We start from the raw sequence: 16,675 nt of genomic DNA, 5'->3' as shown, positions 1-16,675 counted from the left end.
GCTTAATTAATCATACTCCAAATATATCCTCAATGCCTGAAATTCATCAAAAACAAGAAAACATACCGAATAGGAGTATAAAAATATAACTTAAGAATTTAATGCATCAATGAACCTAAATATGAAACTAAATGCTCTAAAATGCAACCTAAATGCAACTAAAAACTATATATAAATATGACTTATCAGATACTAACCAATGCAAACATCATGTATTGATTGAGGGGTTGGTCAATTGGTGATGGCTTCAACCTTGCTATGATCCATCTCACTTCCATTAATTGAGACAAATACCTAAGGGACACAACTTTGTCAGTCAAGAAATGACATTTCTTCAAACTTGCATACAACTTCTATTCATGAAGAACTTAAAAAAGTGGTTGCGAATTCTCTAAGTGCTCTTCGTAGTCTCGGTTATATATATGTATGTCATGAAAGTAAACAACAACAAACTTGCTAATGAAAGGATGGAATGCCTGATTCATCAGTCGTATAAATGTGCTATCTAGGAGCATTATAAAGACCAAGTGGAATGACCATTGACTCATACAATCCATCTCTGGTCTTAAAAGCGACCTTCCATTAATCTCCAGGTCGCATCTGGATCTGATGATAACCACTTCATAGATCAATCTTGGAAAATACCACAACATCATGGAATTAATCTAGTAGGTCATTGAGTCGTGGAATAGGAAATCGTTACTTGATTGCGATCTGATTAACAGCGCAAATGTCAATGCACATTAGTCATGATCCATCTTTCTTTTGAACAAGAAGTGCTGGAAGTGCACGCACATGGATTTATCACGTACTAAACCCTTTTGCCTGAGCTCGGTTACTTGCCTCCGAAGCTCTTTGTGCTCTTTCAGACTCATTTGTTAGGAGGCTTTATTAAGAGCAACTGCAATGTTATCAGGATCGAGATCTTACTTTGGATCGTAGGGGTTCGTAGAATCGAATCGGTGGGATCGGATCGTAGGATCGTAAGATCCTACAATTCGGTGAAATAAAAATAATTATACTAAAATATGGTGAGAACCTCATGTTAAAAATTTATACATAGTAATAATAATTTTTTTAATTAGCAAATGATGATATTTTTCAATACTATAAGATTGAAGTAACATGCGAACAAAATCTAATAGGAGAAATATAATATGTGAAATTACTTTATGATTTTTATACGGTAAGATCGGATCGTAGAGTCGTAGGATCGTAGAATCGTGTTAAGATCCTACCATGTGATTTTTTGTGGTTGGGCAGGATCGAAAGATCCTTCAAAATTAAGATCCTACGTAGGATCGGGATCGGTGAGGTCCTCTAAGATCGTAAAATCGTAGAATCGTAAGATTCGAATTGGGATTTTAACAACAATGAGCAACTGCACCTGAAACAAAGTCAATGCAATGTTGAATATCACGCATCGGAGGTAAACAAACCCATAGGGATTTCTTTTGGCACCACATGTAATCCCTCGTAATTTTATGAATTTTTTAAATACATTTTAATGTATATTATATATATTTTAATGTTTAAATGGTTTATTTCTTAAAAGGTTGACTATTTGAAAGTCAAAGGAATTATTTAATGATTTTAAGTAGTCAAGTATATTTTATTTAGTCATATTTTGAAAATTATTTAAATAGCTTAAAACACCTTTAGGTTCAGTAAAAAAGATTTTAAATTGGGTTAGAGGAACCCAACTATGCAAATCACCCAAGCATTAGATATTATTTAAACCCAAAAATAAATTCCTAAGTCAAAGAAGGGATAACTATATAAACCCCAAATTTTCCCCACACTTACTTTCTCTTTCTTCCTTGTCCTCTCTTTTTTCGGCCTTCCCCCTCTTTTCTCTATCTCTTTAGTTTTCTTCCCTCTCCTCTTGTGTGCCGGACGACCACCACAACCACCGCCAACAGCTACCGCGGACCGCCGCTAGCATCCGCCGCCTTTCCCCTTCATGTCGTCGATTCTCCTTCGTCTCTCTTTGGTTATTTTCTTCCTCCTCTAGCTTTATTTAATGTTAAAGTTTATATTTTTAAGTATTGTTTCAATGTTCTCCAGATTAAAGTTATAGTTTGATGATTTAAATATAAATTTCAAATTGTGTAATTTATATAATGAAGTGATTAAATTTCAGATTTATTTATTATATTAAAATTAAGGTTTTAAGTATCAAAGCATGGATTTTTAGGGTTTTATGAATTGGAAAATCATAATAATATATCATAGTTGGTGAAATTGAGTACTCTTATGATTTTGATTATCTTTGAGGATATTTTAAAAATGGTTTTAATACATTGTAAGTTGCTGGAAATTTTATTAGTCAGCTTATTATGGAGTTTTAATTGTCAAAGTATGAGTTTTTAAGGGTTTTTAATAACTAATATAGTAAATTATACTGTGGGGTATTAATAATTGAAAATTTAATGATGGAAAAGGTTTTTAAACACTTTTAAAGAGGATTTAAGTATTTTAATATTGCTGGAAATTGTGGAGTATTGATTTGTGGTTATGTTGATTATTGGTAGCCCATGGCTTTTCTTGGGATCGGATTGATTACCATGTCCTATTTTTATAAAGGTTTCTCGATATCATAGGTCAGGGGAGTACAGAGTCGCGCTCATACTCCGTCTTCTGAGTTGAAGACTGGTTTGGTTTAGACAACTCTTTCCATTCCCTATTCCATCTAAATTAATTAACTTATATATTAGTTGTGCAGGTTGGTTCAGTAAAAGTAGTCTGCTATGTTATTATATTATTATTTATCTCTGCTTAATGTTATTAGTATCATGTTAGGTTTTATATTTTATTTACTATGTAATACTCATCTTTGCTTATTACGTGATGTGTGTGTATGTGTTGATCATGGCTATGCCTTATTGATCTTGTAATGACCCATTTGGTGAGCAGTCTTTTGGGATCAATAGTGCATCGTCCATTACAGGTTTGAATACGATGCATCATGGGTTTTGGAAGTCATGAAGAGTTTGTGTTAACTTTATTATTTATGGTTGACTTTACTTTTATGGTTGACTTTTGACTTTGTGTTGGTTTCACTTTTGGTTAACTAAGTTGTATTTTCAAAGTTATTTATTATTATTATTATTATTATTATTGATACAAATTCTAAATAAGCAAATACGTTATCACACGAACGATAATGCTTTGATGATTCTCTAAGTTTATATAAAAAAATGTATTTTGAAAAATAGGGAATTGTCGGGATATTACATCACATCATTATGTTCATATAGTAGAGGTTGAATATCAGACACAATGTTGCTTTTCTCAAGACTTGTTTTGGCTGAGAGAGACCTTTTCAATGGTGCTAAGACTATTTTACAAGCATGAATTACAGCATATACAAGCATGATCATTTGGCAAAATTTTGATTTTATGCATCTCATGATACAGGATTGGTCCAAAATCTAAATTCCATGACATCGTCAAAATTGAGCTTTTTCAAGCCAGTATAAATATTGTAGTATTGTACCAATACCAAATCAATCTAAAGACTACTTGATGCCTATCACCAACTCTATCAAAGAAGAAAGACACAATGTACCATATTTACAATGGAAAGGCGACTCCTTGTCAGGAACAGCTGAAACCAAGACACCGTCCCTAAAGATGTACTTCAAATCGGATTCAGTTTGGTGGTATGAAGAAAGATCAACTTCCTTAGAAAAATCCTTCCCTGAATGACATACACATTCCATGAGTTTTGCCGGTTCATTTGGGGTATTACGTATTTCTTGGGATTCAAGCTTTCTGGATCTCAGCCCTCCATTCTCATAACTACTGCAGCCCTCAGTGACATACAGATTCCTGATTCTTGAACACAGACTTGATGATAGTGTGGAAACAAGATCATGGACATCTTCAACAGTGCAACAAGATGAAGATAGTTTCTGCTCCCGGGCAACTAATTTTTTCACCAATTGATGAAGACTATAAATGCACCCCATGCAGCAACTATAACAGCATATGACTTTAGACTCTGATGACAGATCAATGCTCACAGAAGTTCTAGAATCTTGCCGGTGAAGATCGCTTGTACACTTTCCAGCTTCAGCAGAAATCTCATTTTCATCCAAAGATTCAGGAATAGTTTGATTGCATAACTCACTGGATACATGGGACTGAGTATTTCCGAGTTCTCCTGAATTACAACTACCAGCTGTCTGATCGCCAAGGTATGCTGTACAAGCCAATTGACGAGATGCTTCTGTAGACTGCATATGTCCAACAGTTACAGTAATATCCTTGAGATGTTTCAACTCCGATGCACATGAAATTTTACTACATGATTGATCAATAACAGGATCTACAAGTGACACAGGATTACTCCTTAAAAGCATTTCATTGGGAGACTCTTTCTCTTGATTTCCAACCTCTCCTGCAGAACAAATACTTGAGGCAACTTCATTTGTAGCCACAGCTTTTTGTGCAGACTCTTCATCAAAGTTCACAGCCTCCATCAGATTGTTAACGCCAATATCTATAGTTTTCATGTTCAAAACAGCAGGTTGAGAACTTTCAGCAAATGTTTCCTGCAGCACTTCTTCAAGTTCTGGTTGTTCAAAGCCACTACCTTGGATAATGGGCTGTTTTTCGACCTCCAGTGTGTTAGCACCTGGTGTGTTTAAATTAGCAGGACGTCCAGCACTTGATCCCTTCAGGCCATCTTTTGCAAGTCCTGGCTCAAAAGTTGGCTCTTCTCCACCCTGCATATGCTTAGCATCTGGCTCTAGACTGCAATTAAGCATATTATTTGTCAGAGAAATCAGGTAGATCAAGAGAATTTATTAGCACAAGAATGAAACTGTACCTTCTTAAAGAGTATGACCAGTTGTTAACCATGTCCTCTAGGTAAGCAATTTGAGATAAAATATGGATATACTGGTATCGATCTTTTCCTGCCTGAATCCTAGCAGCTATCTGTCCAATGAGGAGCTCCAGCACCTTCCTGACCTCGAGAGCAACTTCCATTGGCGATGTATATATTCCCCGATATGCAGATAAGCCCACAGCAACTAGGCCTCTAACCAATGTAAACTGGTCTTTCCCTTTACTGTTGTTAGTATTGCAGGCAACTGTGTCCCTCGACATTGACTTGCAAGGGCGCACAATGCAAGAATTGAAAGGCCATCCTTTCCAAGTTCCACGGATGTCAGAGTTTGGACCCTCGCTCAACTTGGAAGTGATCCAACAGAGTTCAGCAAAATGGGGGTACTTCAGAATTTGGTAGCCAAAGGCAGTGATAGCTGATATCAAGGATGATTTTCCTTTGACATTTCTTGGGCAAGGTGGAACAGGTAATTTTGCGACAGAGCTTCCTACTGGTTCTTGTTTTTCCCTAGGTTCCTCCACTGATTTGAGATCACTCCTGTGACTTTTATCTTCATGATGAGCTTTACAGGTGATCTTAGGTTCCGGAAAACGATGATTCTCAATGTGAACAAGTTGCACAAATTGTTGAATCAAATCCCTCGTTAAGTCTGATGCAGACAAATGGATCAACTTATCTTGGTCAATCTCCTCTTCCACCTCCACAACAAATCGCGGAGTTCCATATTCTGAAAGAATTGAGCCTTCAGGTGTTGAAAGCTCACTGCCGAAGAAGTGGCGCAGTTCCTGAGGAAGGGCTGAGATTGGAAGCTCTGAAGTCGCCTAATCATATAGCAAATAAGCAATAAAAGTAAAGAATAAGAACCTTCATGCCAATTGCTCATCATAAACATGATTTATATTGCAGACACAATAAATTAGATATGATATGGGAAATAATCACTAAGACCTTCAAAGGTTTGTATTCAGCTCCTTTTCACTTCTTTATCTAAAAGGAAAATGTCAATACAAGGACTTTTATGAGAGTAACGGATATACTATGACCTCTAGATTTCACAAGAGTGAGCGAGTTGGACAACAGAAGCTAATGAGAAAGACATCACATATCTTTCCTTTTTGTCTTCCTCTAACGTATCACTCCCAAAATCACAATTTGAGATTATTGTATTAAAGAGAATTTTCCATTCGCAACTAAAAAAAGCCAAGTATATAATGTAAGAAAATCTTGCCAAGACCAGCCCAAAAACAGAACAGAAATAAGCAAAAGTATATATATATATATATGTATGTATATATATATATATAAATATATATATATATATGTATGTATATATATATATATATATATGTATGTATGTATATATATGTATGTATGTATATATATGTATGTATGTATATATATATATATAATATTATATATATATATATATATATATATATATATAGAGAGAGAGAGAGAGAGGCAAGATCACATGAGAATGCTCCTTATATGAGAAATGAGAATGAATCTCAACCACACGATTGGTTTAGAGTTACAACACTTATTCATTAGAGTTATATCCCTCTAAAAAATTTTGAATTCAAAATTCAAAACTGTTTTTTTTGAATTTTTTTTTTCAAATATTTTGTTTTTGGAGTTACATCACTTTTCCATTAGGGTTATATCATTTATTCATAAGAGTTATAGCGTGTAAAATTCATTCTCATTTCTCATATAAGTATGCATTCTCATATGAACTCAATTCTATATATAAATATTATATAATATATATATATATTAATATATTATATATATATATATATATATATATATGTACTGAAAACTAACTTTAAGCTGAAAACTGAAAACCGACATTTTTGCTCATTTTATGTTTTTTGCTCATTTTATGTTTTTGCTTATTTTAAGAAACTTCACTTTCGCTCATTTTATGAAGTTTTTGCTCATTTTACAAACTTTTGTTCATTTTATGTTTTTTGCTCATTTTATGTTTTCGCTCAACTTAAGAAACTTTTGCTCATTTTACAAATTTTTGCTCATTTAATGTTTCTTGCTCATTTTAAGAACATTTTGCTCATTTTATCGTTTTGCTCATTTTCATAGACTTTTTGCTCATTTTATGTTGCAGTTCGCGGTTTTCAGCATAAGGAGGGGTTACGTGATCCTATATATATATATATATATATATAATATATATATATATATATATATATATATATATATATATATATATATATATATATATATATATATAAATGAGTTCCTATGAGAATGCATACTTACATGAGAAATGAAAATGAAGTTTATTCGATATAACTCTTATGAATAAGTGATGTAATTCTAACGAAAAGTGATGTAACTCCAAAAAATTAATATAAGAAAAAAAAAGTTCAAAAAAAATTTTTTTTTTGGGCTCAAAATTTTTTAGGGAGGTATAACTCTAATGAACAACTGTTGTAACTCTAATCCAATCGTGTGGTTGAGATTCATTCTCATGTAAGGAGCATTCTCATGTGATCTTTCCCCTATATATATATATATATATATAAAGAGAGAGAGAGAGAGAGAGAGAGAGAGAGAGAGTAACAGCTGAAGATAAAAGTATACAACCCAGCATATTGGAAACATATGATGCAGACAAAGTGTCAAGCGAGGAAAGTAAACAAATACTTCAATGAAATAATGAATGATAAAAGGCAGGGAAGGCTAGTAAAGACAAGCAATGTCTACACTTCACAGACCCCTTCCCCGCTATGCGTTCTTTCTTCCTTCTTCACAATTTAACCTTATAAAAAAGGTGAAGGAAAACAGACTGTGTCAGCCATCAATAATCAAAAAACAAGTTCCCCATACACCAATTCCTTCATGGATGAGGCAACTAGGAACGATAAACAGATCACAGAAAGCTTGATAGAAGACAAGACATGATGCAAGTAACATCCACAACCAAGAATCGGTTGGTCTCGTATTGACAAGAAATATCACAAACTTGCACATAACACAAGAAAGCCCAGAATAACAGTAGACATACACACTTATTTCCTGAGAGAAGAAAGAAAGGACAAGAGAGAACGGAGAGAGAAATCACCAGTATGATCAAGGATGAGGAAACACGTATACATTCCACCTGCTCCATGAAAGATCTCCATATATGGGAAGCACTGCAAATCTCATCTTGGTAATCTGTTTCTTGCATCGATTCAGATCTACTTGACATGGGACTACTCTTCTCAACATCTTCCTGGGCACTAGGGCATGACCGTATGGCCCACAGATCAATTCTAGGCATGAATAGTGTACACAGCTTCACACTGGCACATTTCACTGCAATAAAGACCGACAATGAGAAGCAACTCAAATGTGCTTTTGAGCTATAAGGCTATACAAGTTATCACCAACTTATGTCTGCCTTGCAGCTAACAGAAAATTTCATTAGCAGATGAGGGTAGGGTGATAGTAAAACCCACAGAGTGAGTTTTCCAGAGCTTCTGCATATTCCCATGATTTTATCACTACTTTTCGTCTCAAGTTTGTGCAAAAGTTCGTAACTTTCATACACAGCATATGGATGTAAGTTCAAGAAAATATCATGAATTGAAGGCATTATAGTGTTAGTCCTTGATTAACAACCAAACATTCAGTTCATGATTCCATATTTCATGTCTCTATTCTAAGCCAAGGGACAGGCACAATTGCATACCTCATTTCCTACCCCCACTCCCCAAAATTCGGAAGGAAAGGGAAGTCTTAACTCTTAAGTACTTAAAAAAAATCCAGTTTCCCTTTCTTGCCTTCTCTTGGCCATTCTATGACAAATCAAAGCAACAAATCCAGTAATCATCACCGATTATTATCTTAAAACATGAGAGGATCTTCAGACAAGCAGAAGCATTCAATTTTCACCCTTTAGAATAGAATGACTTGGAAAAACTGAAGCATGACATACTTAAAATATGTGAAATGCCTTGTTCTAAGTCGCCATGCCCCTCTTGCGAAATTGTAGCCAAATCAATCTTCTGCATTTCAATACTACCCACAAAACAATGAAGAAGGCAAGAAACGATATGCTTCTGGCCAGATTTTGGATCTCCTGAAATCAATATCCTATATCCTGTTTTCTTTAATGGTGCATAGCATAAATTTCTAACCGAACCAGAAGGATTGAAATCAAGATCACATGGATGACATCCACCATTGTCAATGGGAGCATCCTTTAACAGATCACAACCAGCAGAAGAAGCATCGCCATCTACAATTCCAGCAATACGAAGACTTCTCACTATCTCTTTTCTAGTGTCTGGATCTTGCACCAAATCTTGTGCATGGCACCACCATTTATCAGCCCACAGACCCTTTTTCTCCATAAGAGAAACAACAATCCTTTTAATGGCTGCGCCTGCATTAATGAGACAATGAGGTAGCCAGAGACGGTCATCAAGATAAAGAGATATCATCAAGCTTAAAAGTGGCTGGAGCAGGAAAGGAATAAGATGTATGTGAAGGGGAAAGCCAACAACTTCATTTGCAGCCATTCCTGCCTCTCTAAGTGAACATGGGGGAGGAGCAAGGGAAAGAGCTTCCAACCAGTCCCTCTCTTCCACCACAAAAGAAGGAAGCTGTGGACGTCTTCCCTGCTCAGGAGTGTCTCCAGCAAAAGAAAGAATTTGGTGCCAGGAGCAATTTCGTTTCAACGCAATAACAGCTGCTTGAGCACAAAGAGCCTGTAGATCTGCACCTGCAAAGCCCACGGTTCTAGCAGAGACCCATTCAAGCAAAGTACCAGATACTGGCTTAGGCCACTTTCTTGTATGAAGCGCCAAAATAGAAGCTCTATCCTTCATCGAAGGTAGTGGAAAATAAACCTCCCTATCAAACCTGCCAGGCCGTCTCAGAGCTGGATCAACAGCATCCGGACGATTTGTAGCGCCGATAACAATAACAGACCCTCGAGACTTTAAACCATCCATTAAGGCCAGCAAGGTGGATACCACTGAACTATGTGTCTGGTCTTGCTGCCTCGTACGAACAGGTGCCAACCCATCAATTTCATCAAAGAAAATAATTGAAGGCTGCGACTTCTCTGCAACCTGGAAGAGAAGTCTAAGCTGGCGCTCAGCATCTCCAACATATTTTCCCAAACAATCTGCACCTTTTCGGGCAAAAAAAGCAATGCGCTTATCCCCACGAGCACAGGACCCAATCAGTGCTCGCACAACTAGAGTCTTGCCTGTTCCGGGATAACCATGTAATAGAACGCCTCTGGGTGGTGTGATTCCCATGTTCTCAAAAAATTCTGGATAAAGAAGCGGTAAGATGACAACCTCTTTCATGCATTGGATGACATTCTGAAGTCCTGCAACAGAGTCCCAACCTTCAAAAGGATCGTCAGCTCCAGAATGTGGGCCCCCAATATAGACAGGAGCGATTCTCAACAAATCACGCTGAAGCCTTTTTGTTTCACGTCTCAAAAACTCTTCATCCTCACCACACTTCTCCAACCACTTTTCTTCTGCCTCAAGATCTTTTCGTGAAGCATCATTTGATAGTTTTCTCACTTCCAACTTCATCTTTTTGGCCTTAAGTTTCTTTATATGTTGTGCATATTGATGTCCTTGAGGTTGGAAGAGATACCGATGATCAGCGCACGCTATAAGAAATTTACGGTGATCAAAAATGCAGCCACTTGCTCGTGCACAAGGCTGCCGAAAGAAAACTAATCAGCAAAACAAACAATAGATTGCAGAAAATTTATACCTTCCAACTGCAAAAGCATACGAGACCATGTGAACAGAAAGCACACATGACATATGCATAAATAGACAGACAGATAAATGACGACAACCAGTCGGAATTTAGAAAAGGATTTTGGGGACAAAGAGACTTGGATAAATGGGATATCAGCAGCGATTAAAATGACAACTTACCAAATGATAAGTTCTCGGACACCGATCCACACGACACCCAAGAGTTGCCCCAGGCCTCCCACAGCGGGTACATTTTAATGTCCTTCCTCTGCAAAGTGCTGCTTTGATATTTCTTAAACACCCTAAGCCAGCAAAATAAACCTACACACATTAATCAACAATGAAAAGATTTTGAATGAGAAAAAAGTTGAATAAACAGTATATCAGAAAACTCTTAGAACTCCAGAAAAGGAGTAGCTGGCTGTCAGAGCAGAACTAAATATGGACTGATGTTAACAGCCATACAGCTTGGAGATGTTAGGAAGCCAGATTATAGGCATTTCTAAACATTCACTAATAAAACCACAAACAACGCGTAATATATGTTTATGTACTCCCTGAAAAGTTTTTGTCGAGATCCGAACGACAAAGAGTTACAAAGCAGTAAAATGAAATGCGATTGAAACAGAAGGAACTAGGATATTAGGAATGAAGAGGCTACAAGTTTCAAGCATGCATCCCCCCCCCCCAAAAAAAAAAATATATATATATTTTCAAGAAAAGAATTGTTACTGATACTAGCAAGTGAGGGAGAAAAACTCATTTGTTCAGTGTTTCTATTATTGAGGGCATGCTTGGATTTGGGGTAATGGATTAAGTGGGTAATAAAAGTCAAACCACCTTAATAAAGGAAAAATGGAGGTGAACTGAGATGGTTGCAAAGGGATAATGTGATTTTGCTGTGATGAGAAGAAAGGGAAGAAGAAGTTATTACCTCCAAATGAGGGTGACAATTACTCTAGGGGGTGGTGGGTAACTATTAACCCCATAATGAGAGTAACAATTCCCTATCCATTTCTTTTTCTTCCTACCATCACTAGCTTATCCCTTTTATCACAACTTCTTGCCCTTCATCATCACTTCTAACCACCTTACTTTCCTTAGTTTGACTTCTTTTACCCCCTTAATGCATTACACTCAATCCAAACAAGCCCTGAATTTCTTTCCCTCCAAACAAATGTACTCCCTCCGTCCCTTGTTTTCCCCAATTCCCTTTTGGGATATCCTTAAAAGATTTCTCCATACTATAAATGATTGTAAGGGTCCACCACCTTACTCTCACATTACATATGGTCCCACCACTTTTGTCTCCTATCATCTCAACCCAACCAAAAATTGGGAGGTGAACGTACTCTTGATAGAGCAAACGAGAAGGGACATAGGGAGTATTGGATTTTCTTTCTTGTTTCCTTCCCCGTGTTTCCCATTCTTGTTTCCTTTCCATTTCCGATTCCCTTGTGCGAACCCAACGACTCCTTATTTCAGAATTACCATTCACAATTTCATACTTGTTTCACATATTTTAGCAGAAAAGGAAAAAGGGATTCTTAACTCCCAGGATTCACTTATTCCAATATTCCAGGTTTTATCATCATCATATTGAAGGATTATCTAAAACCCAGAAGACTTTATAAACTTTATAAAATTATACTAACAGAAAAGATTGGTATTTTTAAGGAATCAGCAACAACTGGAAGTCACCTCATAATTTTTAATTCCAGGCAAACATTCAGGAGATATCCCATTAAAGAAAAGCAATGTAAGCAACAGAAGGCGGTTCTACCCTATTTTCTAGTTACTCTTTGCTGGTGACGAGAATTTGAGAGATATAAAATCGACATCATGTTCCAAAGGCCTATGCAATTATAGCAAAATTGGATCATTTTGAGCCATTTCATGCTAATATTGAGCTGTTATTATTCTAGGGTTTTAGGCAGCTTGTTCTTGATCATTCATGGCTTAGTTCTAGGTTGGTTTTACTGGTTGTATGGATATGTTGATGTGCGGATGGTAGGTGGCAAGGTGACAAAAGCATGAAATACATTATATTTGTATATGAGAATTACGTGGGATGACTTCTAAAAGAAATTGCTAGTTTTTCCAGCAATCTGCGTAATCCACAGAAAGCGGCCAGAAGGTTTTGTTATCTTAATATACTTAGGATGAAGTAATACAAGTTGGATAAGGCTTGGAGACGTCTCAAAGGTTCTAATTGCGACCAAAGTCTTTGGCTTACACGCCAAATCTAAAAGTTTCAATCCAGTTCTTTTGTTACTTTAGGACTCTTACCCAATGTTTATGGGACGTCTGACTCATGTCAATTTAACCAAAGCATAACTACAGGTATTACGAGTTGGATTAGGCTTCATTTTACAAGAATTATTTGCTGAAATATATAGAATTTTGCTAACCCATTCAAAAGGAGCTAAGATGTGATTATTTTACGTACGAATTGAGATTAATATAAGTCCTGAGTTTTGTGATAAAAGGTGGGAATTTTGAATCAGTTTTACTAAAACCAATTTAAACATATTATGACTTGTCTTATTGTGAATCGAAGTGGTAGCACTTATCTAAACTTATGTTTTCTCTAAGACTCAAGAGCCATATTTCAAATGGATACTGCTACACGTCTACAACATACTATTATCCCAATGCTTTTCAAGAGACTCCCAATAATTGGTTAATGGTGTAAGCTTTTCACCTTATGATTGCTCTAAACCTACCTCTTATTAAAGACAACTGACATGCTTCTTCACAATAAAGTACTCCCTCTATGTTCCTTTACCTTTCTCACGTGAAAAATCTTGACGCTATTCAAACTTAGAGAGAATCTTCTTATCAATATATAAGGAAGAATATAGTCATGTGGGGTCTTGTTTGATTCGTCAAAATGAGTACTTTATTAATAATCAATCATTAATTTTAACTAATATGTAATGAAAGATATTTAATATCGAATAAGTGCATTGACAAACGCGCAGAGTTAAGGTAGGAAATACTTCCTCTGTTTCACAATAAGTGAAACATAGAAAAAGTACACATATCAAGGAATATAGAGAGAGAAAGTGGGGACCACAATAAAGTAGAGTGATGAACAAATAGGTTGTAGTCCCCTCTTACTTTTTGGTGGCATATTTGTAATAAAAGTGAATTTTTTTTACTATTTAGAGCTTGGTTTCACTTATTGTGGATATGCCAAATAAGGGAAGGGTTTCACTTATTGTGAAACGGAGAAAGTATAAAAAAATACATAGGGAGTAGAGCCGGAGAAACTATAACATTTAATTGAGTTCAGTGCAATTTCGATAAATTTCACTCTAGCGACTATTTAAATGAGATCATTCACTCATACTCCCATCTCCAAGTAGGATCACCACATCATCTAACTCGTACAAGGTGCTCAAACAATTAAAAACTAAAGCATCAAGGGGAAAAAAGACGTTGTGTGTTCCCTTATAAACTCAACCATTAGTCTCATACTCCCACTTCACTTTGCATTAATAGCTACCCACTGTGTCTCGCCAAATCAAGGTCTCAGAGGGACATATCAGCATTTTTTGTTTGAACTGGATAGCAAACAGCTTTTTGCAATTCTCATTAAAAAGACGGGACCGGCAAATTCTAACAGGACCCAATCCTCATTTGCACATATACTGTAAGAATTTGAAGTATGCATCCATGCAAATGGGCAAAAGGAAAGATAAGAATCAGCATAGACAAAGGGGTTATTATTATTTAAATAGCACTAAAAAAGAAACTTTTATTTATATATATATATATTTTATTTTTTTGGGGGGGGGGGGGGGGGGGGGGGGGGGGGGGGGGGGGGGGGGGGGTGAGACAATGCTACTTTGCTTTGAAACTTATCATGAATTCAGCAGGTGAACAATCTTCAATATAAGTTGTATAATGCACTTATACAAGAGGGGTAAAACCAAGGCAATGAATACTCACCAAAAACAAAACAAAAAAAGTGGTAAGCACTGAAATCCACATAAGTTAATATATTATGCCTGGATATGTACTTTACACACATATTAATAGCATTGTCATGTGGAATAGAAGAAGACTTTATGAGTAATCAGCATATGAAGCATGCAACTCACCTCTGGACTCCATACAGCACAATGCTGATGAACCCAAATTCCAGCAATTCCATATCGGTCGTTTATGGGGCCCAAGAGTCTTCCGAGCCAGCCAGGTTCATCACCAAATCCATCCCATGGATCATAATTGCAATCCTCGGAAGCAGATGAACCACTGTACGCCTCCTGGTCACTCCCAGCTGAATCATTAGCCATTACCTTTGGAGGCTTTCCATCCGTCCCTCCCCCACACAAACCACAGCGTCTGCCCTTCTCTACACGTGATCTAGGAATCCCACCAGCAGTTACATTGCACTTTCCCAGATTTGCACCATTCTCAACCGCTGCACGGCTTTCCTTGGCTTCTGCAACAACCTCCTCATGTATGACATCACATTCCACATCTTCAGCTAAATCAGAAGGCACTGCAGTAGCCTCTGTTACTTGTCTTTTGTTTTCTGCATCCTCTACAAGAATCAATGGATCCAGTGGTTCATGATTCTGCTCATGGTCTTCCACATTGGCAATCCTATTCAGTTTTTCCTCAGGGCTCTCTTTTACTAAAAGATGAACAGGACTATCATCCACAATCTCCTCATTTCCAACAATTCTTCCACTCGTTGAGGGAACACAATCACCATCACTATCTTTTTCAGAGGCATCAACCCCATTTTCCAAGCTGTCATCAACTGAATGATCTTCATGCAACTCATCCTCCCCATCAACCAAACCCCTAGCACTATCAGGCTCAGTAGACTTTGTTACCCTTAAGCTATTACTATTCAAGCACGGCATTTCCTCCTTGGGATCACCCTTTACAGAACTAATTTCCTCATCATCATCCCAAACGAGCTTCCTTTTCCCACGTGGCTGATTCGGACTCACATTCTTACCCCTCAACCTCAACCTCGACCTCCAAGCTCCCAGTTCCTCCTCCGAATCAGCAGAACTCGAAGGAGTCTCATCCTTCACTTTACCTTTCCCTCTCGACTTCTTCACCAAAACCCCACCAACTTTCTCCCCTAACTTTCCAACTTTCCGCCTCTTCCTAGGAGGGGGTGGCGATGAATCCAGAATCACCGGCACTCTCCTCGCCCTCGAGCTTCGACGAACCTCAGAGTCACCTCCCAAATGTCCTCCTCCACTAGTACCCTGATTCGACACCCTACGATTCCTAGTATATTCATCCTCACAAATTGCATCAAGTTTTTTGTGCTTCTTTCGTGTTCTTACACCCAACCGGATTCCATTCCCGCCATTATTAGGCGAAATGGACGCCGATTGAGATTTTCGCATGACAAAATACTTATAAAACAGAGCAAACCCACCTATTTTCAGCAATTTTATCTAGTAAACACACAAATAAAATTCGATTATAATACATCAATATTCTTTAATTCAAGCATCAAATTACAACAAACATAAAGTACAAAACACATAAAAACACTCACCTTCTCCCTGATAAATCCAATTTGATCTCCCGAAACAATGCAAGTGAAGCGGACTTTAAACCCTAGAAAATCTAGGTCAAATCTCTTCCAATAATCTGGTAAATTTCAGCTAATATGAACAAAACATTGCATTTTCAAGAAATTTTTGGGGGTTTTATAAGAAGCGCAAACTATTTACACTCTCTCTCCTCTCTGTTCTCCATTTCACAGAATTCATTGGTGCACTTATTTACTAGAACGAACTAGGGCAGAGAGAAAAGAAGGAGCGTTCATATTTGTTACTAAATGTATATTATATAGTTTCACGCGCTTAATTTTTGTAGAAGGTAACGCGCTACTATATTTTTTATTTGTCCAAGATGCTTGGAAAATTGGGTAGGGTTTTTGAACTTTTGTTATTGGGTTTTTGAACTTTTGAAGAGGTATATAAGCACACGTAGTATATGAGAGTGGGGAATTTGATTTTAGAGGAATTTGGGATTGAGATGATATGTTATTTTCTTCAATGCTTTATATTTTCCCACCAAACCCTTTTTA

At 36.8% G+C, this 16,675-nt stretch overlaps 1 protein-coding gene across 1 annotated transcript; it reads right to left on the bottom strand.

The window, feature by feature from the left end:
* Positions 1-3,382: 3,382 nt before the first annotated feature.
* Positions 3,383-16,471, bottom strand: LOC104891467 (hypothetical protein). Its single transcript, XM_010677163.4, has 7 exons — positions 16,139-16,471; positions 14,709-16,034; positions 10,780-10,920; positions 8,802-10,554; positions 7,944-8,179; positions 4,838-5,679; positions 3,383-4,761 (listed from the first exon to the last, which is right to left on the bottom strand). Exons 2-7 carry the CDS (start codon positions 15,981-15,983, stop codon positions 3,522-3,524), a joined length of 5,487 nt encoding a protein of 1,828 aa, XP_010675465.2. The 5' UTR covers positions 15,984-16,034; positions 16,139-16,471; the 3' UTR covers positions 3,383-3,521.
* Positions 16,472-16,675: the final 204 nt, after the last annotated feature.

This window comes from Beta vulgaris, chromosome 4, assembly GCF_026745355.1.
Source record: "Beta vulgaris subsp. vulgaris cultivar EL10 chromosome 4, EL10.2, whole genome shotgun sequence".
Classification (NCBI taxonomy): domain Eukaryota; kingdom Viridiplantae; phylum Streptophyta; class Magnoliopsida; order Caryophyllales; family Amaranthaceae; genus Beta; species Beta vulgaris.
The sequence above is the reverse complement of the archived record's forward strand: the minus strand, read 5'-3'. Positions and strand labels throughout refer to the sequence as shown.